At 45.8% G+C, this 23,743-nt stretch overlaps 2 protein-coding genes across 7 annotated transcripts in view; one reads left to right on the top strand and one right to left on the bottom strand.

Annotated features, from left to right (window-relative positions):
* Nucleotides 1–1,818, top strand: part of ABCC3 (ATP binding cassette subfamily C member 3) — a 45,793-nt gene extending 43,975 nt beyond the window's left edge. For all 5 annotated transcript variants that reach the window (XR_002811511.2, XR_011422964.1, XR_011422965.1 and 2 more), the window contains one exon: nt 1,270–1,818. Coding sequence is in view for 2 of the 5 variants with exons in the window: in XM_023652750.2 (XP_023508518.2) it covers nt 1,270–1,378 (109 nt within the window). In the remaining 3 variants the exon portion in view is untranslated. The remainder of the gene's footprint in view (nt 1–1,269) is intronic.
* A 1,471-nt stretch (nt 1,819–3,289) lies between these two features.
* Nucleotides 3,290–15,951, bottom strand: ANKRD40 (ankyrin repeat domain 40). Of its 2 annotated transcripts, none has more exons than XM_023652755.2 (5): nt 15,543–15,951; nt 10,064–10,212; nt 8,931–9,416; nt 6,398–6,570; nt 3,290–5,698 (listed from the first exon to the last, which is right to left on the bottom strand). In XM_023652755.2, exons 1-5 carry the CDS (start codon nt 15,674–15,676, stop codon nt 5,552–5,554), a joined length of 1,089 nt encoding a protein of 362 aa, XP_023508523.1. In that variant the 5' UTR covers nt 15,677–15,951; the 3' UTR covers nt 3,290–5,551. The 2 variants fall into 2 exon arrangements, with proteins under 2 accessions (XP_023508523.1, XP_023508521.1); XM_023652753.2 differs by having other exon boundaries at nt 6,389–6,570; nt 15,543–15,819.
* Nucleotides 15,952–23,743: the final 7,792 nt, after the last annotated feature.

Raw genomic sequence — 23,743 nt, forward strand, 5'->3', positions numbered from 1 at the left:
CCAAGCTGAGAGTGCCTGATGCTACCATCTGTCTGTTCCATCCCTGAGGGTAGAAGGCTCAGACTGACCTTGTGGGTTGGGAGCTCATTCATTCTAGTGGGGTGGGCAGAAATTAAATAATCATGCTACTGAACGGGTAATGAGAGCCTGCAGAAAGGAAGCAGGGGTCCATGTGTGCAGGCAGAGAAGCCAATGCACACAGGGCAGCTAGGACACTTTCTCTCCTAAGGAAGGAGTACGGCCAGGCCCTAAAGGATGAGTAAGAGTTGGGGAGCAGGTGGGGAGATAGGGTAGGGAGGGAGCTGGAAATTTCAGGCAAAGGATACAACACACATGAAGACCCTGCGGTAGGAGGGCACATGAGGCTGGAGTGCAAAGGGCAAAGAGGGCAGTAGACCCAAGATGAGGGGGAGGGAGGGACAGGCCCCACTGCTGCACTTTGAGGACCATGGTGAAGCATTCGATCCGTACCCTAAGAGCAATGAGAAGCCACTGAAGGGAGAGGGGCAGTCTCCTGGGCTCCAATTTGGGCAGCGACCGGCAGTGATGTCCACAGACAACTCCTTCCCAAGACACGTTTCCGGGAGGCGGGGAAACAGAGTGCAGTCCACCCCCAACCCCCATCCCTTCCTATCGAGAAGCATCTTCCTCGGCTTGGGAGAGCCCTTTCCATTCCTGCCTCACCCTGGGAGCCAGGCTCTTGGCCCTGCACCAGGCGCACCCTGCCTTTGGTTGGAAGGAGATCCTACTTCGAGGCCCAGGCCTGACTGTGGGTATTGGACGGGGGCGGGGGAGGAACATCCACCCAACAGCAGCAGCCAGATTTGCAGCCCAAGCCCCAGATTCCAGTGTCAGGCCTCAGTGCAGCCCGGTTTCCTGCCGTGTGCCTTTGTGAGTTGGCACAAAGCAGATGCAAGCGCACAGGGCCCCGCGCACAGGCCTGTGGCTCTCTGCGCACAGTCTTGTGACCCCAGCGAGGGGCAGGACTCATTAGGGAAGGTTTTCGGAGCCCCGACTAGCAGACATGAATAGGAAGCTTGTGTTTGATCGCAGAAACCACCTCATCTGCCAGGAGAGCAAACCGAGCGGCTAAAATAACCAGCCTTGCAAGCGCGCCCATGCGGCGTCGCGGCTGTGTTGGGTGGGTTGACTGAAGTGGGAAGGTTGGCATGTCACTGCGGGGCCTGAGCAGTATCCAGAAGGGAGGGGATGGGCTCGGAGGCCAGGTCTGGGCTGACGGAGACCTGACCGCTTCTTTTCTTTGGCTAGGGTCCTGGTCCTGGACAAAGGGATGGTAGCTGAGTTTGACTCTCCCGCCAACCTCATTGCAGCCAGAGGAATCTTCCACAGGATGGCCAGAGACGCTGGACTTGCCTAAACATATTCCTGGGATTGCCTCCTGGCCCTTCCTGCCTTTCATCAGTAAGGGCAAGGACACCAAATCTGTCTGCAGAATGGACCGGATGGCCAGCGCTGGGGGCGTGTTAGATTCTGCCCCTAGAAAGTGGCTCACAGGATCACCGTCGCCACTGGCTTGAGGCAGAGCCCAGACCAGTCCCCCGTCTCCTGATCCCCAGTGTCCTGTGATTCCCACACTTCACCGTTCTCAATCGTTTCATGGAATGACCTCTCTACCCCTTTTGATTTTTCATATTTTCTACTCTGAAGTATTTTTTTTTAATAAAGCTTTTTCCTCCTGGAACAGAAGATGGCTGGGTCAGGCTGTCCCTAGGAACTGAGTCCTGTACTCTGGGGTGCTGGCCTGAATCCATTAAAAATGGAGCACTGATGAAATAAAGCTATGTGGTCAACAGCTTATACACCCCGAGGTGGCCTGTCTCTGCCCGTTCTCAAGACTTGGGGTTAGGCCCTTTGGAGGAGGTAGACTTTACACACATCCACGTGGCTGGAATTATCTGAAAACTTAAGACTCGAGAGCTTTTGGCTGGAAATATTGTCTTCACATCCAAAATTCACTGGGAAATTACCAGTAGTTCCTGCTCTGCTGTGCAGATAATATAAAGGGGGGAGAAATAAAGCCCCTGAAATCTGACCCGAGGCCTCTTGGGAAAGCTGCGGTGAACACCTCCATGTTTACATCGGCCCCCAGACCTCTCAGCCTGCTTCTCTAGGGGCTGAGCAGTGCATGGTGCTTTATTTCCTGCTCCTTTAGAAGTCTGCTCCAGACAGGGCCCCACCACCAGCAAGGCCTCCGACTCACTCACCTTCCTGGGTCGGGCCGCAGCTGAATGTGGGAGCACAGAGGAGCCCAGAGGCTGCCCCTGCCCTGACAGTCCCAGGCAGGTGAAGGAGATGAGGGCGGGAATTAAATTTGCATTCTTGAGCAAGCCAGTGAAGTATTTTTCTGCAGGTCACTCAGCCTGGCACAAGGCCTTATATTTGGAATGGATCTCTTCTCTTTGTTACCTTCCTAAGTTTTTGGGTGTCCTCTGAGCCTCTCATTTCCTCGACCTTTATTCTCGGTACGATGTGAGTGGTTGTGAGTGATGGTTTGTTTTTCCCCTACCCGAAATGGTTTGCAGTAGGTGTGGAGATGGCTCCTTTGATCTGGTTTTTCTCCATGCACTGGGTTGGCCTGTGCTGCAGGACCATTTGTTAAAGGTTAATCACATTTTTTTTGGCAGGCTGTTTCTGCCCAGGATGTTTATGAGTGTATGGAAGAAGACTTCCATCCTTGTGATAAAGCAAGTATGAAAGCACAAATGCCCAAATTATTCTACCTCTCCTCGGTGCTAAGAAAAGGTCTCTGCTCTGCTCCCTGATTTATTAGGCCAATTTGGCATGACGTCTGCTGTGTGAGGCCCTAGCTGCCCCAAACCAACAGAAACGCAGATTATCCGGCATCCTTCTCAGCTGAAGATCTGAAGGTGTGAGGCTCTATTTCCTCTCCTGTCTCAGGAGTTTGCTTCTGAGCTCATTGAGGCCCTGACAGGTGCTGACAGCCCAAAGGAGAGCCTCAGTTGTGTAAAGTAAATAGGATAATCAAAAGATGTGGTTAATAGAGGATGACCTCCATCTCGCTGGCTCAGCTACTCCGGGGAAATGAAGCTGTGAACCGGGAGGAAAGACATCGCACAGAGTGTCTGTCCCCAGTGCCACTGATGGGCTGAGCGCCGTGGCAGCAGCGGATGGAGGTGGCCCAGGTGGGGAACGGTCCTTCTATTCTTCCCCAGAGTGTCTTGTCCCTGGGCTCTCCAACAATTTGAACCCCCTATGATTAGAAGTATAGTGCTGTTTAGGAGGCCAGAATTACAGAATATGACTTAACTCAGTTAATATTTAATTTTAATAATAGTTGTTATGTTTGAACAGTCAGCAATGCACACAAAAAAAACCTTCAGTGAATGTTTACACACAGTGTGAACACATGCGGTAAATATGCAGTGGAGGAGGGGGGTGAATTCACAGTTAACAGAGCTAAAAAGAATCCTTGTTATAAATTACACAAAGCTTATAAAAATATTTCTCTGAATGCATAGATTAAGACTTTAAACTCACCTACCAGCAATGTGCAGCCTTACCCCACTGCCGTCCGCAGGAGTCAGTTGACCAGAGGACTTATAATGGAGGAGCCCCAGTGCAGGACTCATCTCTCACTGGAGACTCCGAACCCCTCGCTGGCCTCCGTTTCCAGGCCCAGGAAAGCCCTGGAGCTAGTCCTGTGTAGACCCCTCCCAGCCAGGGGCCTCCACTGCTTCTGAAAATCTCGAATTGATCTGGATAGCTGGAAGAGTTTTCACCCCAGTGATTTAAAAATGAATTAATACTGAATTTACTTACTCCAGGAGAGAACTAGCCTTAATTTATCAGTAAATTATAACTTTTTTCAAAGGAAAGGGAAAAAAAGGTTCGTATGTCTAGATAAACCAGCTTCTGATTGACTGAAACACAAGGGAGGTTTCTTCTCGAAAGCACTTCATAGAAAGAGGGTAATAAGTAACCTTTACTCTGCTGTGCAAACGCCAGACAAGGGCCAGTTACTCACTATCACTAAGTGGCGGAACACAATTAAGTCACTGAACAGAGTGACTCCATGCAGTTGGCCTTGAACACACCTCAGCCCCTGCTCAGCATCGAGGCCGCAGCAGGAGGCCATTATCTTAGCACAACACCCTCTTCCACGGGCACCTTCACACGTTCTCTCACAGTTGCGGGTTCCGATAAAATTAACCCAGTTGGAAGTGAAGTTTCTTTGGAAGCTAGAGGCACTATGGGAAAAGCTGCTCAAGACAGCAGGGAGCCTCCTGGGCAGCTGCTGCGCGCCCCTGCTCTCCCGGCTGTCCGAGCGTGCTCCTTCTTATTTCTAGAGTTAATAAGCTGTTTGTTTCAACAAGACAGTGGCTTTTCTTTTAACAGTAATGACACTGAAGGAAGGGAAAGAAGCCTTGAATGCGTTCTTTAAAAAATTCTGATGCCATGCTCGAGTTTAATCAGATGTGTGTTTGTTTTTCCCAGAACAAAGCCTGGTAGGCTCACAATTGACTTTGTTGAGTGGATTGGTGGCGGTAGTGGGGGATCCCCAAGATCAAACAATTTGTTTACAAAAAACAGATTTCAGAGTTGTGTAAAAATCCTAATAATTTCAAAATAACCTTTATCTTTGATACAAAAATAAAGATGCTAACTCCTTTAGCTCAGTTTCCCACAATAACCTTTAAAATAGCAACAGATTCAGTCTCAAAAATTGCTTTTCATTCCTAGTGGACAATGAAAGTGGAGAACTCGGACCAGCAATGTTTGTGCTCTTCTCATGTGGTGCAATTAAACATGTAGATGACAGGAACTGCTTCAGAGTTAAAAAAAAAAAAGTGGTTGCTCTTTGAGAAAGCATCAGAGAGCCCTCTAGCGACACGAAGGGGAGTTAATGCAGAGATGACTGGAGGCGAGGGCAGACTGGAGACAGAGGCAGTCATGAGTGCTCACAAAGGAAAGAGCGGGGACGGGGAGCTCTTTTGGTTAACAGCGTATTTACAATTAGGTAACTGTATTCCTAAGTACTTTAACCTGAGTTACATTTATAAATATGTTATGTGAAACCTCACAGCCACAAGTCACACTGAAATTGCTTTGTCCAGTACCTGTGCTTTCCCCCGTTTCCCTCTCTAGTCAGTTCACATTTCAGGAGAGTTGGGAGCATGCAACACCAAGAAAAGTGCAACCCGGCCCTTCAGGTGCACTGTCAACAGGAACGGCTAGAAATAGGCTCCATTCTCTCTCAGCTTCTGCTTGGACAACTCTCTTACATTCTGCACATAAAACACACTGATACAGAACCGCCGGCTGCTGCCTCTCCAGACCACTTCTCAGCTGTTCATGGCTTCAAGCAATAGGTTTATTGTGCACCAAGAGGCTTGGAAGCGTGGCACCGCTGCTTAGGGGTCAGGGGCTTCCTACCTTGGCAGAACGATGTTAGTGTATGCTATGCGGTGGCACCAGGGACCCTCCCGGGCGTCCAAGGCATATCAATGGTTTGTCCTTGGCCCAGAGGTGACACACTGTCACAACGCGCAGTGATAACAGTCCTGATGCATTAGTAAGTCAGTTTTGAAGCTCTCCGGTTGTAGCAAGGCCTTTCAGTCAGTGTGGATGCAGCATTTCTGAACAGAAAGTTATTTTCACTTATTGTTAGAACCAATTCCAGCTCTTGGAAATCTTGAAGTCGAGCAACATCTTTGTCCTAGAATGAAAACAGGTTAAACAGATTAGGAGGAGCCACTTGTCTCTATATGTTTTGGTGTGCTGTTTTGATACTAGTATCTTGGCTCATTTTAAAGCCTAGAGCAAAAAAGCAAATATCCCTGTGGCAGGCTGTCAGTGAGAGGGCAGGAAAGCTCCCCAGGGCAGGAATTGGGTTGCAATGGTGGGAACCCTTAACAGCAGTGCTGGAGGATGAGCAGGCCTTGAAGGGAGAGGGAATTCAGGAATCAGTTTTCCTCAGATGCCCTGAGGAGCCAGAAGCCTACTGATGTGCAAGGAAACCAGAGATGTTGGAGGAGCACACGTCTATCTATGTGGGTTTGCCCTACAATTTAACCTGGCTCCTCTGCTATAAAACACAAGGCACATCTGATAGCGCACTAAGATAATACTCACAGATCACTATGGAAACAACCGAAAACAGGTACATGGGAAGGGTAATTCAGGAAATTCTCTCTGGGATCCTATAACTTTCAAAAATGCCAATGTCTGTACAGACCCAGTAGAGGGAAAGAGAGTTCAATGATTACATTTGGGAAACCACCTTTTGCTCCTTTTCTCTTCTCTTTCATTTCTTCAACTATGACCCATAGAACCAAGGAGGAAGCTGGTATTTTCCAGACGCAAAAAGCAGCCAACCATTCACTCATGCCTAACAGACCTTTCTTACCTTTCTTACCAGAGTATTGGGTAACTTTCTGATCTTCTCCACTTGATCTGGATTAACACCCAGCTCACAGCAACTCACTCTGAGCAATTCTTGGTAGGTGAGCTCCTGTCGGTCCAGTTCAATTTCAATGAAATCATTTTCTCGAAGAGATGGGTTCTGAATCCTTACCTTGAGTACCAGTTCTAGATAAGAAGGGGGAGATATGTTAATGGATGGTTCTGGCATTGTCAGCTATGATTTAATCTCTTCCAGAAGACTGTGGTTCAGGAGTAAAAGGGAAGGGGACAGCCATCCCAGCTGTAGAGAGGGGTAATTCACTTCTGCTGTGGGAGCTGAGGCAATAAAGGCTTGAGAGTGGGTTTGGGAATCAAACTACACACAAGCACGGGAAGAGAAGGGAAAAAAAGGCAAGCTACAGAACACGAATTATTCTAAAAAGATTTAATAATTGTGAATCTAAAGGTATTTATGAAATATGAAACTCTTTGCAATAAACACAGTAAACGAGCAAAAAGATAAGCTACTAATAACAATTAAAGTCTAAGTCTGACTTGAATATATACACTTTAATAAGGAAGGCGCCTTGGCGTTGGGAGTAAATAAACACAATTATTCGTGGGTCTGGGATCTAAGCAGTCTGCCCCAAATTCTGAGCCCAGCTACCAAGATGGCCCAAGCCAAGCACCTATGGGCGTTTGATGGTTCTGCTTTGCTCCTCACATAGGAATCCCTCACAGCACCGTTAGGCCACTGTTATCAGCACCTACAACAGCAGGATGTTCAGAAAGTGAGGGAGTTACTTAAACGAAAAAGGAAATGTAAGACTAGACTGTACCCTGTGGTGTTTGACTGGAATTGGAGGCATCAGGAGGAATTGTGGTTTTTATTTTTAATTTTTTTTGAGGAAGACTAGCCCTGAGCTAACATCTGTCGCCAATCCTCCCCTTTTTGCAAAGGAAGACTGGCCCTGAGCTAACATCCGTGCCCATCTTCCTCTACTTTATATGTGGGACGCCTACCATAGCATGGCTTTTGTCAAGCGGTGCCATGTCTGCACCCGGGATCCGAACCAGCGAACCCCGGGCCACCTAAGCGGAACGTGTGCACTTAACCACTGCGCCACCAGGCTGGCCCCAAATTGGGGTTTTTAATATCTGAAAAAATAGAGAGAGGGAGGGCACAAAGGGTGAAGTGGTGCACCTACAACATGACTAATAATAACGTACAACCGAAATTTCCCAAGGTGGTAAACTATCGTAATCTTAATAAAAAGTTAAAAAAAAATTATACAAAAAAAAATAGAGAGGGGGCTGGTCCAGTGGCGTAGCAGCTAAGTTCCCGTGCTCTCCTTTTGTGGCCTGGGGTTTGCAGGTTCGTATCCAGTCGCAGACCTAGCACTGCTCATCAAGCCATGCTGAGGCGGCATCCCACACAAAATAAAGGAAGGTTGGCACAGATGTAAGCTCAGTGACAATCTTCCTCAAGCAAAAACAAACAAAAATATAGATAAATAGATACAGAAATATAGAAAAAAGTGTATATAAATGTATACATGTGTTTGTCTGTTTGCTTAGCTTTTTTCTTTCTTTCTTTCTTGGCTTTGTCCTCTGAGTGGGCCTAGAAGAAATGACACACCTTCAGCAATGAGCACACCAAGTGTCCACATCCTGGTTTTTGAATACCATTCTCCACCAAAAAGAACCAGGGCTCCTTGGAGAAATGGCTGATTCCAGGGCTGGGAAAGTTACACTGGGAGCCTGGAACATCTGGCTGCACCAGAAAACAAGGAAGTGCTCTCAGAATGATGGGACACGTCCAAGGGACACAAGAACTGGCTTGAAGGGGTTCCCTCCAGACAAATCTGGCATAATTTGAACATCAAGATAGTTACAGTAATGGATTATAACCTAAGAAATAAAATAGGAATCTATGAGTTCACATTGATATAAATAGAGGAGAGGGAAAGGCTCTTCTTTACAGTAGAATATCAACTAATAAATAGAGAAAGAATGATAGGAAATTGTTCCACAAAATAGCTGGCTTCGACTCTTCCAAAATATTGAGGTCCAAAATGATAGAGAAAGGCTGAGGAAATGTTCCAGGCTAGAGACTAAAAGGACGTGGTAACTAAATGCAATGAGTGACCCTGGGCAAAGGGCAGGGGTGGAGGAAGTGAAGAAGGCTACAAAGGGCACTGCTGAGACAAGTGACAGAATTTAAACACAGACTGTGGCTTAGAGAACAGTAGTATGTCAAGGTCACATTTCCTAAATTTGATAATGGCACCATGGTTACGTAAGAGAGTATCCTTGTTCTTAGGAAGTACACACAAGTATTTCAGGGTAAAAGGGCAAAAGGTAAATAATTTGTGAATCTGAGTAAAGAGAGCTCCTTATACTACTCTTGCAACTTTTCTGTAAGTTTGTAATTATACTCAAAATAAATAAATAAATCCCACCTCCACTGCCCAAAAACCGGGAAGTGAAACACTAGGCTTCGGGACCTCGTCTGCCTTGTTGCGGAGGCTGTTTGCTGATGTTACCTTGCATGTTAAATGGAAACGCTCCAGTGAAGAAAAATGGCTGGAATGCTGGCGCCGGTCCTGCATACGTCCCATTCTGAGGCTCCAGAGACACTGGTGGCTTGGACGGGACAGAAGAGAACAATGAGCGACTCTGACTCACTGGTGGCTGACAAACAGGACCCGGTTTTGTGCTTTCTGGTGCTCTGAGTATGGCAGAGGGGGCAGACACATCCCCGTTCTGAACGAGTGCCAAAGAGGTGTGGTCCCGGGGAAAGGCCCCCAGCAGCGGAGGGTTCCCTGGGGAGAGCAAGGGAGGTGAGCCATCTGCAGGGGGTGATGCCGGAGGTGTGGAGGGGCCCCCGTTCTGCAGCTGGGCTGAATCCTCTGCCGCAGGGGTGTAGATAAAAGGGAAGGCTGGGTTGGCCAAATAGTTGGGAACAAAGGGCAGTTCTGACTCCTTCTTCAGCTGGGGGAGGTTGTCGTCATCATCATTGTCGTCTTCCACTTAAAAAGAAGAAAATACAGAACATTTACATAACCCTTGAAAAATTACCAAGAAAAGAGTGTCTTGTGAAAGCTAGCGTCCTTTGGTGTATGAGAAATATTTTGGTCAATGTCTATGGCCTCTTCAAGTCAGAAGAGAAAATATTTCATTGGGTTTATGATTACCATTTTTATCTTCTTAAATTTTACAGATTAAAAAAATAAAACCCTCTAAGCCTACCTTTCCAGAAACAGCATGGAATTACTACTTCGGCACAGTAATACTATCTTTACTTTTAGAAACAGACTAGTTGTTTGACTGGCATCAAGAATACAGCTAATATGGTGCAGAACCGGTGGCGCAGAGGTTAAGTTTGCACGTTCCACTTCTCGGGGGCCTGCGCTTTGCCGGTTCGGATCCCGGGTGGGGACATGACACCGCTTGGCAAAAGCCATGCTGTGGTAGGCGTCCCACATATAAAGTAGAGGAAGATGGGCATGGATGTTAGCTCAGGGCCAGTCTTCCTCAGCAAAAACAGGAGGATAGACAGTAGTTAGCTCAGGGCTAATCTTCATCAAAAAAAAAAAAAAAGAATACAGCTGATAATATACCACAAGTCTTAAATTAGTCTGACAAAATCAAAAGTTGCCCCAAAACACAGACTCACCTCCCATAATCTTCCTGATTTCTCTCCTTGATGTTAACTGGACTGGCATTTCTCCTTTTGTGGTCAGAATCTCTTTGTCAGCTCCTGATTTTAACAAGTAAGAGACCACCTGACCATGATTGCGTTTACATGCCCAGTGTAAGCAGGTCCTGTCGCAAAGAAAAGGAAGACAGAGTGATTTAAAAAGAGGAGGGGTGATTTGGGATATCAAATTCTACATGTTAGTAAATAAATATATGCAAGCCTGTTAGAGTTCAGCTAGAACCAGGCTGGTAATCTCAACCTTTCTTTTCAGAAAACAGATAATCAAAATATTTAGTATGCTTAAAATTTATTTTTAAATTTCATTTCTGGCCCTTGGGAAAAACTAATCTATCCTAGGAGCTTTAATTTCAATGGCTTCCGGAAGGCTGGCTGGCTAACTCTAATGGTATTGCTGAGTGTTACTCTATCAGTATTGCTCATTAGATTATCCCAGTCTCTTTAAAATAGATTTTTATATTGCCACATTCCTTTTTAGGGACTATGGAAACTCGCTTCATATGCATCAAATGTCACTTGAAGATTAAATATTGTGAGGCTAATAACTATCTCCTATCTACAGCTTTCTCTGCCACTAAAATTATTATTACTACAGCAGATATTCCTGTCTGAATTTCAGCTGCTTTGCTCCTGTTGTCTTTACTTTTCTTTCCTTCACCAAAAAAAAATGGATTTCCAAATTTCCGTTTTTAAAAAAGCTGCTTTCTCTAGTTCTCTCCAGAAGGCCACAAACATACCCTCATCTGCTTAGAGTAAGGCACTGCACACAGACCTTAATTCCTTAGGCACTTTAAAAATGCACATCAATGACCAACATTTTCGAGAACAAATTCTTCTAACGTATTAGACGCATTTAAGTAAAACTAATTATTTAATATTGGACACATAGGAAGAGATTATTCACACTCTGAAGGGCTATTATTTTAACACTGCATAGAAATATGATTATCATGCCAGCAAAAACTCCATCTTAACAGAAATGAAAGGATTCAGAGCTACTAAATTCGTCCCCAGTTACCAAAGCTGAATAATATTACAGAAGGAAAATACTTTTTTTCCCCTCTGTTTTGAAATGTCCCCATTCACCAACTCTCTAATTGAACTGAGATAAGTATCTTCAGAGCTTAGAGTCAAATACAGAACGTATGTTCAATAGTGAGAGTTCAGGTCACTAACCTGGGAAACATAACTCTCTAGAAAGTTTATTTGGTTCCAGGAAAAAGCTGATTTGCGCTGGGTACCTTAACATTCATGACTCACAGAAAGCTAGCTTTCTGGCTGGCTGAGAGCAACTCCACTGACGTTTCAGTGACATTTCACACTATTATCCATTAGAATTAGATTATCCAGGTGCCATTAAGGTGTACATTATGATGAAAAGACCATCAATTTGGCAAAAATAAGGGAAGAGTCTTGATCTAAACTACTAAAATATAAGCTCCATGAAGATAAGGAAGTGTCTGCTTGGACACATAGGTGCTTCATATTTGCTGAACAAGTCAATGAAGAACAAGGTGGACATTGCTCAGGGTAGAAGGAACCAATGCATCCTTGATTTTGGGCAAACTGCAGCTGAGAGCGTGTTTGGGCGTGATGTCTGTGGCCTAGGCTTGAAAAGTGAATAATTACAATGATAAGCGAGCACTCAGAAATGAATGGAACACGATGAGAAAAATATGTTCTCTTTTGGAAATAAAGTGCTCACTTGCTAGTAGTAAATCACCTGTCCATGACAAGCTTGAGAGTGAAGGAGGTAATTTACTGTCAGTGGGTCTGAGACACTCTGGGACAAACCAAGTAGCTAAAGCATCACCATGTAAAATGGGGTTAAGTCAACACAGCACGTCCCCCTCAGCCCTGTGCCCTAGTGAACATCATTTACAGTCCAGACCTGTGTGGCTCGGGGCAGCCATAACTCAGAGCCATTGCAGCCAGCCAATATTTTCAACTTCTTCATGAGCCATTATACTTGTTCCTTAAAGTCAAGGGGTATGCATGACACAAATTAAAATCGATGTGGGAACTCTATCTTTGAACTTCAACTCTTTAAGCTTTAAATTTGCAGTCAGAATATTCTATTAGTGCTGGGAAGTATTTCAGACCAGAGGTACTGAGCATCATTCATTAGTGCTAAAATTGTGGTTTCTGAGCAACTAAGAATCGCAAGCAGTAACTTTTCTGCTTTTCTATGCTAGAGAGTAAGTTTTTGATGGTAATCTTTATATCCCATTACCTAGCACACTGCTTAGTAATAAGAAAAATAATAAGTTAACACAGATATAACTTTGTACATGCTGGACATTGTTCTAAAGGCTTTACATAAATTAACTTATGTAATCCTCTAAACAGCCCATGAGTGAAGTACCATTGTCAACATTCCCCCGTCTTACAGATGAGGAAACTGAGGCAGTCAGCAAAGTGAATAAGCAAAACAAACAGTATGCTAGGTGGTGATTAAGTGATATAGGGACATTAAAGCAAGGAAGGGAGCAGGGAATGCCAGAGGCAGGAGAGAGGCATGGTGCAATTTCAAATTGAAGGCCAAGGAAAGGCTCACCTAGAAGTTACCATCTAAGCTGAGACCTAAAGGAGGGGAGGGAAGATTAAGGCCTTGAATCAGGACAGTGACTGGTGTTTCAGGAAAAGCAAGGAGGTCAGGGGAGCAGCATGAAGGGAAGAAGGGGGCAAATCCCAAGATGAGACACAGAGGTAAGGAGGGAGGATGGGGCGCAAGGAGTAGAAACCAGAGGACGCTGTGGGCTGTTACCGAGTGAGATGGGAGTCCCTAGGGGGTTCTGAGCCCAGTGAAATGACCCGACATGTATGGGGTTTTTTTATTGTGGTAACATCGGTTTATAACATTATATAAATTTCAGGTATACAACATTATATTTCAATTCCTGTGTAGATTACATCATGTTCACCACCCAAAGACTAATTACCATCCATCACCACACACACACCCCTAATCACCTGTTCGGCCCTCCTCCCCCCGCCTTCCCCTCTGCTAACCTCCAGTTCAATCTCTGTCTCCATGTGATTGCTGTTGTATGACATGTTTTCTAAGTCACTATCCCTCTAGCTGCTGTGTTGAGAAAAGTCTATTAGGGCATGAGGGTAGAAGCAAGGAGACTAATTAGGGGGCTCCCGCGACAACGGAGGAGACAGAATGATGGTGGCTCCGTCTCCGAGGTGTCGTGGTGGAGCTAGTGAGAAATGGCCAGATTCTGACTATGGCTGAAGGTGGAGCTGGCAGAACTGGATGTGGGGTGTGGGGGAAAGACAGGAGGCAGGCAGGACACCGAGGATTCCGGTCTGAGCACCTCAGATGCCGAGATGAGGAGGCCTCAGAGGAGCAGGCCCGAGGCAGTTGGGAGGATGAGAGGAGACTGGGAATTCACCCTGGACATGTTGAATTTGAGGTGCCTATTTACACCTTCCCCAATTAAAGCTATGAGAAGCCTCTTCAGGTAACTTCAGATTCAACTTACACTTACTCAGCATCTACCATGCACAGGCACTGTGGTTAGGAGAGTAGGGTCTGGAGTCAGACACTGGGTTCATTTCCCAGCTCCACTTGCTAGTGTCATTAAGTGGATTCTGACTCCCACCGACCCTGTGGATAGCAGAGTGGAAGCCTGCCCAGTCTTTTTGCTCCATCCTCTCACCTTCCTGCACTCTATCAGACAATGTTCCGCTGCTATTCATGGGTATCATGGCCAATTTTTCTGGAAGTGGGTGACCAGGTCCTTCTTCCCAGTCTGTCTTAGTCTAGAAGACTCCACTGAAACCTGTCCACCATGGGTGACCCTGCTGGTATTTGAAATACTGGTGGCAGAGCTTTCAGTATCACAGCAACATGCAGCTGCCTCAGTATAACAACCGACAGACGGATGGTGTGGTTCCCTGACCAGGAAATGAACCTGGGTTGCAGTGATGAGAAGGCCAAATCTTAACAACTAGACCACTCCAGCTCCATAGTTACTGTAAATTCTATGACCCTGGAGGAATTACTTAATCTTTCTGGGCCTCAGTTTCCTCATCTGCAAAATGGAGAGACTAAAAACAGCTGTGTCGCTGAGTAGTTGTGAATGAGATGATACATGTGAAGCACTTAGAACCTGCTTGTGCTACAGAGCAAGCTCAATAAATGTTAGCTTATTTATATTATGCTTCATTCAGTGCTTGTTATGCTCGTAACACTCTTTCGAAATAACTGGAAAATGAAGTGACTCCGCAAGGTCGCAGAGCTAGACAGGAACGGAGAAGAACCCGCAGGAAGGCCAGGCTCCTTCTTCTACACAACACTGCCCCCCAGCGCCCAAACAGTGACTCACAGCTTGTGAACCACCCACAACGCTCAGAGAAGCCACACGCAGAACAGCAAGCTTGTTTGCAAACACTTTTAAACAAAACAAAATAAAAAGGCAGTATCTACTGTTTCCTGGCTTTCTGGAGAGCTACCGAGGCTGTTTTCTTTAGGGTAAAGAAGTAGATACATTTGTGAGGTGTCAGGAAACCGTGGTTCTGGTCCTGGCTATTCATATTAATAGTTGAGTGACCTAGGGCAAGTTATTCTCTGGGGTTCAACCCATCTCCAATGTTCCTTTCAGTTCTAAAATGTATGATTCTCCTTTAAAACATAAAACATTTGCAATATTCTTTAAGCTAGCCCAACAGGCTGGTTAAGCATTACCTGGATCAAATAAAAATTTAAATGCAAAGAGGGCAGAATAACACCACACTCAGTAACTTAAAGCTAAAAATCTAACCAACAGCACATCCTAAAATGAGACTCCTTATTTAATGGGGAAGGACTCAATTGCAGGCAGGCATCTAATAAAGCCTTGGATCAAATTCTATATTTGAAATTTTAACAAGAAAACAAAGCAAAACACTAAAGGATAAACGAATGAGTATTCTTCCCTCGACAGGCAGCTGGAGACAGCAGAAAATCACTGCTGCCCTGAGACAACAGAGAAGCAGAATAGTGGGGGGCTTTTTTTTTTTCTGGTCTTGGGAAAAGAAATCGTGCTGGTTTGTACGATTCATTTTTGCTCAGCTGCTTATGCTTTTTGCTCTGCACAGATGTGTTCTTCAGAAGCACCTCTGGCAAAATAACCCAACGCTGGAAGTGGGGTGAGCTCCATGTTAGTCTCGGAGAATTGCAGCCAGCACCAATCCGGCCAAGCGAGCCAGGGGGCGCGGGGCCGGCGCGGGGTGCCAGGGTCCGGGAGGCGCTGCCCGGGAAGACACCTGGGCCGGGATTCGGGCAGGCCGTGCTCCCACGGCCCCGGGCCGGGGGCCGGGACTGGCCTCCCGACCGGAGCGCACAGCCCCGGGGCGCCACGGGCAGCGCTGGGCAGAGGGCGCGGCCGGCCGCCCCACGCCCCGGGCCCGCGGCTCTGACCCTAGGCCTCCCCCGCTCCCCACTTACCAGCCGTTGACCTCATTTTGGGAGTTCACATCCACCCCGCTCTCCACCAGTTTCTGCACCTCCCGAATGTCCCCCAAGGCCGCGGCCTCCCGCAGCCTCTCCTGCTGCTCCTTCTGCTCTAGTAGGGCGCTCATCTTCCCCTCGGCCCCGGGCCCCCACCCCGGGCCTAGCAGCGCCGCCGCCGCCGCGGCCCGCTCCCCGCCATGGGGACAGAGCGCGGAGCTCGCCCGCCCTGCTCGCGCCGCCGCCCGCGCCCAGCCCGGGGCTCCGGCTCCCTCCCGCCGGCCGCCCGCCCGCCCGCCGCGCCCCTGCTACTCCCGGCCCGCAGGCCCAAGCCTCCTCCCCGGCCGCGCCTCCCGAAGGCCGGCTCTGGGGGAACCTATTCGGAGTGACAACCCCGACCCAGATCTTTTCCGTTCCTACCCTCGGCCCCGGCGCCCAGGCCGGCTGCTTATGCAACGGCGGCACATTATTATCCGCCGTGATTCACCGACTATTTTTAGACCTCCCCGCCCCGCAGCTTCCAGGGAGGAGGACAGGCACATGGAAAGAGAAAAAAGAGTGTTTGAGAGCCAGAAAAGTCTTATCCTCTCGCGCAGGCTGTTTACCAGGCATCAAAAAATAATTGGTGTGCGCCCCCCCCTTGCCCCTCCCCCCCACTTGTTTGGCTCTTTTTCCTTATCTGAGCCAATTCTTGCCTAGCAGGATGGGGAAATGGGCTGAAAACGATCCTACTATTATATGCCCATTATTGCAGAGATAGATTACACCGTTCTTTCTTCTTTTGACAGTCCATGGGACCATTCGGTTCGAATATTTATTTCAACTGCTATTTTACATCTCATTTTAGACAGGAATTTCTTCTAACTTGGCTTTCAGGAAAAATATTTATATTGTGCCTAGAGTCTATAAACTGTAATTTATTACTGCTTATGTCACAATTAATTACTTTTCATGAACGCCATGTAAAGAAAAAAGAAAGAAAAGGACACCAGAGAGGTTTTGGAGTTATCCTGGTCCGGATTCCAGGAGCTCAGGGGGAGGCCCTGTGGTGTGTAGATAAACAGCAGTTTGCATAACTCCTTGCCTAATCAATCTAACGAGGCTCAGAGCCAGGGTTGGCACTGTGTTACTACCCAGTGGGAGAAAAAGGAAATGTTTTGCCGAGCCCAGGTGAGAGCTCTTCCAATGTGGCACAGGATGGAACCTTGCAGATGGGGTCGGGAGGATTAAGGAAATAATCCTGGGGTGGAGAGGAGGAAGGCCTGAACAAAGAAAGGAGATGAAGTAGGAAGGGACAAATTTAGGCATGGGGTTTTCATTTCCCTCTCTTGGGGCTGCCCAGGGTCTGCACAGCAAGCATTTTTCTTGCTACTGTTTGAGAAAAACCCATGTCTGTTTGTTTCTTATGATACAGTAATTCACACAGTACACAGTGCACACCAGGTGATGTTGAATATAAACTGACTACACGCTTAAATTAACCCCTGTGGCAAATTGGAACTCTGCTGCAGCCTACATTTTTATTTGTCCCCCAATTTAAATTTTAATTCTCAGATCCAGCATGATACTCCATCTGAAGCTGACGTGCACAGCCCTGGAATTAGGCCCTTTAACACAATTTGAGTGACATGGGAGTAGGTAGTGGCCTCTTTTTTTAACAAGCAGTTTAAAAAATTGGTAATGACTGCGCACCAAGGTCTGTGAGTTCTCTTATGAGTTTATTTGTCAAATTGTCCTTCCTTAAAAGGATTATAGCATGTGCCTTGCAACAACTGTTGAATCAGTGAATATTGTCTTTTTAAACTCATATCTCTGGCTCCAATCTTCTGCTTGTTATCCTCACATAAAAAAACAAAACTATCTCTACAAACAATACCTTTAACCCTGGCCATAACTGAATGCAATCTGATGGCTGTTCTGTGACTTCCATTTACCTATACTTTTCATGTCTCTAGGAATTATCTAACCCACTGGGTGTATTAGGCATGCTTTGTTTGCCAGGCACCATTCTAGTCACTGAAGATGCTGCTGCGAATTAATTAGAGCCCATAACTCAAAGAACACACAATCTAGCGGGAGAGACAAGAATGTGATAAATATTACAATAGAAGCAGTATGGCATTCGGCATAGTGGTTGCGAGCAGGGAGATTAAAACCAGACTGCCTCGGTTCACAGCCCAGCTCTGCCACTCGTATAATCTTTGATGAGTTACTTAACCTTTCTGGGCCTCAAATTCTGCATCCTCAAAATAGGGATGCTAATAATAGCACCTACTTTGCAGGATTGTTCTATGATTGAATTAATGACTGTGTGTCAAGTCTGGACATTGGAGACCCTCAGTGGATCGTACCTATGTTACAACAAGGTTAATTCAAGGGAGAGTCCTGATAGACTGGAAGGGCGGTGGTGGTCAGGAAACAAGGATAACATCTGGGGTTCTGGCTGGGTAGATAATGGTGCTATTTACTGAGATTTGGGTCAAAGAATAAAGAGAAGACTTCAGGCGGGTGATGAATTCACTTTTGAATCTGTTGAATGGAGCTTTCTGAGGACCTTTAATTACTACTACTATTAACTCATTGCCAGGCACTACGCTAAGTGCTGTACACAAGTTATCTCATTTAATTCTCACAACAACCCCATAAGGTAGGGCCATCATTATTTTTGGAGGCACAGAGACGTAATTAACTTGTCCACCACCATACAGCTTAGTTCATGATGGAGTAAGGCTTTGAACTCAAGTAGTTGACTCCAGAGCCTGTGTTTTCTTTTCTTTTCTTTCTTTTTTTTTTTGAGGAAGATTAGCCCTGGGCTAACTACTGCCAGTCCTCCTCTTTTTGCCGAGGAAGCCTGGCCCTGAGCTAACATCCATGCCCATCTTCCTCTACTTTATATGTGGGATGCCTACCACAGCATGGCGTGCCAAGCGGTGCCATGTCCGCACCCGGGATCCAAACCGGGGAACCCTGGGCCACTGAGATGTGGAACGTGCGAACTTAACTGCTGCGCCATCGGGCCAGCCCCTGTGTTTTCTTTCCTGATTTTCATTTAGGTGGAGACGTCCAGTAAACAGTTATGTATATGAGTGTGACATTTAGGAAGGAATTCTGGGCTGGTGATTTGGGTTTGGTAGTCATCAGCAAAAGGTGCTAGCTGAAGTCATGGGAATGGAAGAGATTGCCTCAAGAGAGTATGTCGAGCACTGAAAGAAGACAGCCAAAGACGGAACCCCAAAGAACACCCGTTATTTTAATGATGGACAGAAGAGGAGAAATTCTCAAATGAGAGTGAAGAGGAGCAGCTGGAATAGTGAGGAGGAAAAGCAAAAGAATGAGAGGGTTTGGAGAAAAGAGTGTGATGCATATGGTCGAATGCTGCAGAAAAGGCGAGAAAGAAAGGACTGAAAAGTGTAGAATGGATTTAACCACAAGGAGATTGCTGGTGACCTTGGAGAGGGAGGTTGCGATGGAATGGTGGGGATGGCAGCCAGACTATAATGGGGTTAGGAGTGAACAGGACCTACTTCCTACGTGTTATATACAGTGCGAGAATCTGGGAATACCAGCATGAATACGAAATGGCATCTGACTTAAAGGAATTGTCATTTTAAAGGAAAAGACTGATATTTGCAATATCTTGTGACCAACCCAAAAATGTACAAGGATGTTTAAGGTAAATGGTGGCACAGTGAGAAGTGTGATCAGTTGTGTGTGGCAGGTTGAGAATGAGGGTCCAGTTTGGCTTCATGGAGCTGAGCTGAATGATGGGTTGGAGTTGGTGGGGTGAAGGGAGAGCATTCCATGGCTGCAGCAGCGTAACGTGGTAGGAAACAGGGACGTTCAGGGTGTGGGGGAGCAGTAGCAAGTGAAATTGGAGAGGCAGGTCAGATCATGGGTGACCTTATGGTGTCTGAATTTCAGAGTGGGGATGACGGGGAGCCATTGGGAGGTTCTGAGCAGGGAAGAGATATGACCAGATTGACATTTAGAAAGATGACTGAGGCAGCAAAGCAGACGGAGGATGGAGTCGTAGGGGCCATGCTGGAGGCTGGGAAGCGGTTAGAAGACCTGTAGTCACAGTGGTTTCCTTTCTATATTCGTTCGCTAGAGTTGCCATAACAAAATACCACCGACCGGGGGGCTTAAGCAACAGAAATTAATTTTCTCATAGTTCTGGAGGCTAAGAGTCCAAGATCAAGGAGTCAGCAGGTTTGGTTTCTCCTGAGGCCTCTCTCCTTGGCTTGCAGATGGCCTTCCCTCTGTGTGTGTGCCTCTCTGGTCTCTCTCTTTTTTTTTTTTTTGAGGAAGATTAGCCCTGAGCTAACATCTGCTGCCAATCATCCTCTTTTTTTGCTGAGTAAGACTGGCCCTGAGCTAACATCCGTGCCCATCTTACTCTACTTTATATGTGGGATGCCCACCACAGCATGGCTTGATAAGTGGCGCGTAGGTCCGCACCGGGAAAACCCTAGGCCACCGAAACAGAACTTGCGAACTTAACCACCATGTGCCACTGGGATGGCCCCTCCCTGGTGTCTCTTTATGTGTCCAAATCTCCTCTTTTTATAAGGACACCAGTAAGATTGGATGATGGCCCACCCTAATGATCTCATTTTAACTTCATCACCTCTTTAAAGGCCCTATCTCATAATGACATTTTAGTCAACAATGGACCTCATATATGACAATGGTCCCATAAGATTAATACCATATAGCCCAGATGTGTAGTAGGCTACACCATCTAGGTTTGTGTAAGTGCACTCTATGATCTTTGCACAATGATGAAATCGCCTAACAATGAATTTCTCAGAACTTATCCCCATCGTTAAGTGATGCATGACTGGATGGTCACATTCTAAAGTACTGGGGATTACAGCTTCAAAATATGAATTGGAGGGAGTGAGGGGACACAATACGGTCCATTAAGACTTTCCATTAATAACATTAACGGAGTGGGGTCTGGAGACCATGGGCTGATAAGATTAAATTGTTTCCGTCTCATCATCAGGAAACTACAGTTAAAAAAAGAAATTCAACTGGGTATATCTGAAAATCGTATTGGCTTTATTCAACAATTCATGAATTGGGCAGCATCTCATCTAACAAATAGAAGGGTGCTCTGAGGAGTTGTATAAAATGGAAGGCTTTTATAGGTAGAAACGAAACGTGCAGGACAGGGAAGTTGTCAGCGAAAGAAAACAAAGGATTATTTCAGGCAAGGTCACCTTCCCTTAGGGGGACTGGCAAGTGGTCTTATCTTACAGATTACTTCACTACTGTTGATCAAGAAATTCCAGACTGAATAGTTTAAACCTCCACTCCTGGGAGAGGCTGAGCCTGCAATCTGGTCAGGTATTAAGCCTTGGTGGGTGTTAACTCAAGTGACTCCATTTGGGCTTGTTGTTTTTTTTTTAACACCAGCAACTCATATAATCTACAGAAGTTATCTGTAAACTGGGCATTGTGATTTCTTAATAAAGACTGCTTTTGGGGCTGGCCTGATGACACAACGGTTAAGTGCACACGTTCTGCTTCTCAGCGGCCCAGGGTTCACTGGTTTGGATCCTGGGTGCAGACATGGCACCGCTTGGCAAGCCATGCTGTGGTAGGCATCCCACGTATAAAGTAGAGGAAGATGGGCACGGATGTTAGCTCAGGGCCAGTCTTCCTCAGCAAAAAGGGGAGGATTGGCAGCAGTTAGCTCAGGGCTAATCTTTCTCAAAAAAAAAAAAAAGACTGCTTTTATCTCTGAGTCCCTGATGCCCGGCTGGGAGACTGAACCAGGTGATGCTGGCGCTGGTTGAATTAATGAAGGATAAATGAATGAATTCATTACCTGCAGTGGTAATACACACTGAACTGTGGCTGCCCTTAGAGTCTAGGAAAAGGAGAGTTGTAGAGTAAGACTGTCTAGTGTTTGACTGGTATAGGAACTCTTGCTTCTATGATCCAAAGGCATCTAATACTAATACTATTTTCATTTCATTTCAAGTTATTGTTACATTTTTATCCTCCACGAATCAGGAGCTCTCTGAGAACTGAGTCTTATACATCTGTTTTTGTATTCTCAGCCCCTAAGCCAGTTCCTGGCACAGAGCACATGCACCGTTAAAGTTTGTGGAACGGATGAGGGAGTTAGATTAAAAAGCTTTAGTGAGCAGAAACTGTAATTTTGCATTCAGGTTTTATAAGTCCTGTTTAGGGTTCAAGATGTATACTTTTTCTCCCCCTTTTTAGTGGGAGTGGCAGTGGTGAACCTTCAAAAATGCTTCCTTGAGAAAACAGCAGCCATCAGCTGAGAGCTCCTTCATCTCACTGCTACATTACAGACTGATGCTGTATCTTTTTCTTCTTCCTTGTTTCAGTAGAGAAAGGGTCTTTTCTTCTAGCAAAGGCCAATAGCTACAAATATTTCCAGCGCCTACCTTCTGGAGAACTTAGACCTTTAGCTATCTACTTCCTCCTCTAACATTAAACATATTCTAATTTCCCATCTTACAAAAGCCTCCCTTGACCCATAGCCCCTTTCAGTTCTCACCCTGTTTCACCTCTTCCCTTCTTAAAGTTCATTGTCTGAACACCTTTTTACTTCCTCATTTCCCCTCCATTCCTTCAATCTCCTCCTGTCTGGCTTTCAACTACAAGATGAAATGGATACTTTTCAGTCTTCCCATACCACACCTTCAGCAGTTGTCTACAATGTTGATCACTTTCACCTTCTTGAAACAGCTTCTCTGGGGTTTTTTGGTTTTGTTTTGTGTTTTCTTTGCCTTTCCTGACTCTACACTCTTCAGATTTTCCTTTTATCTCTTTGGCTTCCCTTTTACAGTCTTCTTTGCTAGTTCCTTCTCTACTCAAGTCTAAAGCATCATCTCTCAAATGTTTGGCATCCTCAATCCACTTAATGAGGATCCTGCATACCCAGGACTGTTAGTTTTAGGGATATTTAAAATAATGATGAGCATTGTTTCATATATAGATAGTCCAGACTTATGATGGTTCAACTGATGATTTTTCAGCTGTATGATGGTGTAAAAGCCATACGCATGCAGTAGAAACTCTACTTAGAATTTTGAATTTTGATCTTTTTCCGGGCTAGCGAATATGCAGGACTAGGCTCTCATGTGATGCTGGGCAGTGGCGGTGAGCTGCGGCTCCCTGTCAGCCACCGGATCACCAGGGTAAACAACCAATACACTTACCACCATTCTGTACCCATACAACCATTCTGTTTTTCACTTTCAGTACAGTATTCAATAAATTACGAGATATTCAACACTATTATAAAAAATGCTTTATGTTAGATGATTTTGCCCAACTGTAGGCCAATCTAAGTGTTCTGAGCATGTTTAAGGTAGTCTAGGCTAAGCTATGATGTTCAGTAGGTTAGGTGCATTAAACACGTTTTCTACGAACAACGTTTTCAATTTACAATGAGTTTATGTCCTGATAAACCTATCATAAGTTGAGGAAGAGTTGTAATGAGATGGCCTTGGTATATGCTACTCTCTCTGTCTTGAATTCTTTTCTGTCCACTTTGTTTGGCTGGATCCTTATCTTTTAGGTCTTAAGTCATTTCCACAGAGAGGCCTCTCTCTTTACTCTTTGACAGAACACTGCTTTTTTCCCTAACCGTCATAATAGCTACGGATTAAATGACTTTAAAATGTGTTGGCCCTGGTCTACGTGCTTTACATTGTATCAATTCATCTAATCTTCACAATAACATCGTACGTGTAGGGCACTATTATTATCGTAAACCGTACTTTACAGATGGGGAAGCGAAGGCAGAGCGGCAGAGCTGAGATCAGCACACGAGGCGACCTGGCTTCCGAGTCCACACCCTTAGCTGTGCTAGAGTACTTATCACAATTTGCATTGACATATTTGATTTTATTTCTTTAGTGATTGTCTCCCTCACTAATCCTCAAGGTCTGGGGGAGCAAGGACTGTGTCTGAACCGTTCAGAACTTAGCTTGAAGAGCTTACCTGGCACATGGTAAGTACTCAGATATTGGTTGAATAAGTTAATCAATAATTTAAAAAAATTCCAGATCAGGAGGCATCAGGTGCAGAACTGAATCCCCATACTCCGTGTGACCTTGTAGAAACCACCTTATCTCTTCCTGCTTGATTTCCCACCCTGTGAATCACAGGAATCGGGGGAAGGGAGGACCAAGCCAGGCGGAAGAGGCGGT

The sequence above is a fragment of the Equus caballus genome, chromosome 11, assembly GCF_041296265.1.
Source record: "Equus caballus isolate H_3958 breed thoroughbred chromosome 11, TB-T2T, whole genome shotgun sequence".
Classification (NCBI taxonomy): domain Eukaryota; kingdom Metazoa; phylum Chordata; class Mammalia; order Perissodactyla; family Equidae; genus Equus; species Equus caballus.

Bases quoted from the DNA above. Each gene is read 5' to 3' on its own strand.
- ANKRD40 (XM_023652753.2), bottom strand. From the start codon at position 15,676: ATGAGCGCCCTACTAGAGCAGAAGGAGCAGCAGGAGAGGCTGCGGGAG. The intron at 10,213-15,542 runs GTAAGTGGGGAG...TCTTTGCGACAG, and splicing joins CAAAATGAGGTCAACGGCTG to GACCTGCTTACACTGGGCAT. The intron at 9,417-10,063 runs GTGAGTCTGTGT...CTTCTTTTTAAG, and splicing joins AATCAGGAAGATTATGGGAG to TGGAAGACGACAATGATGAT.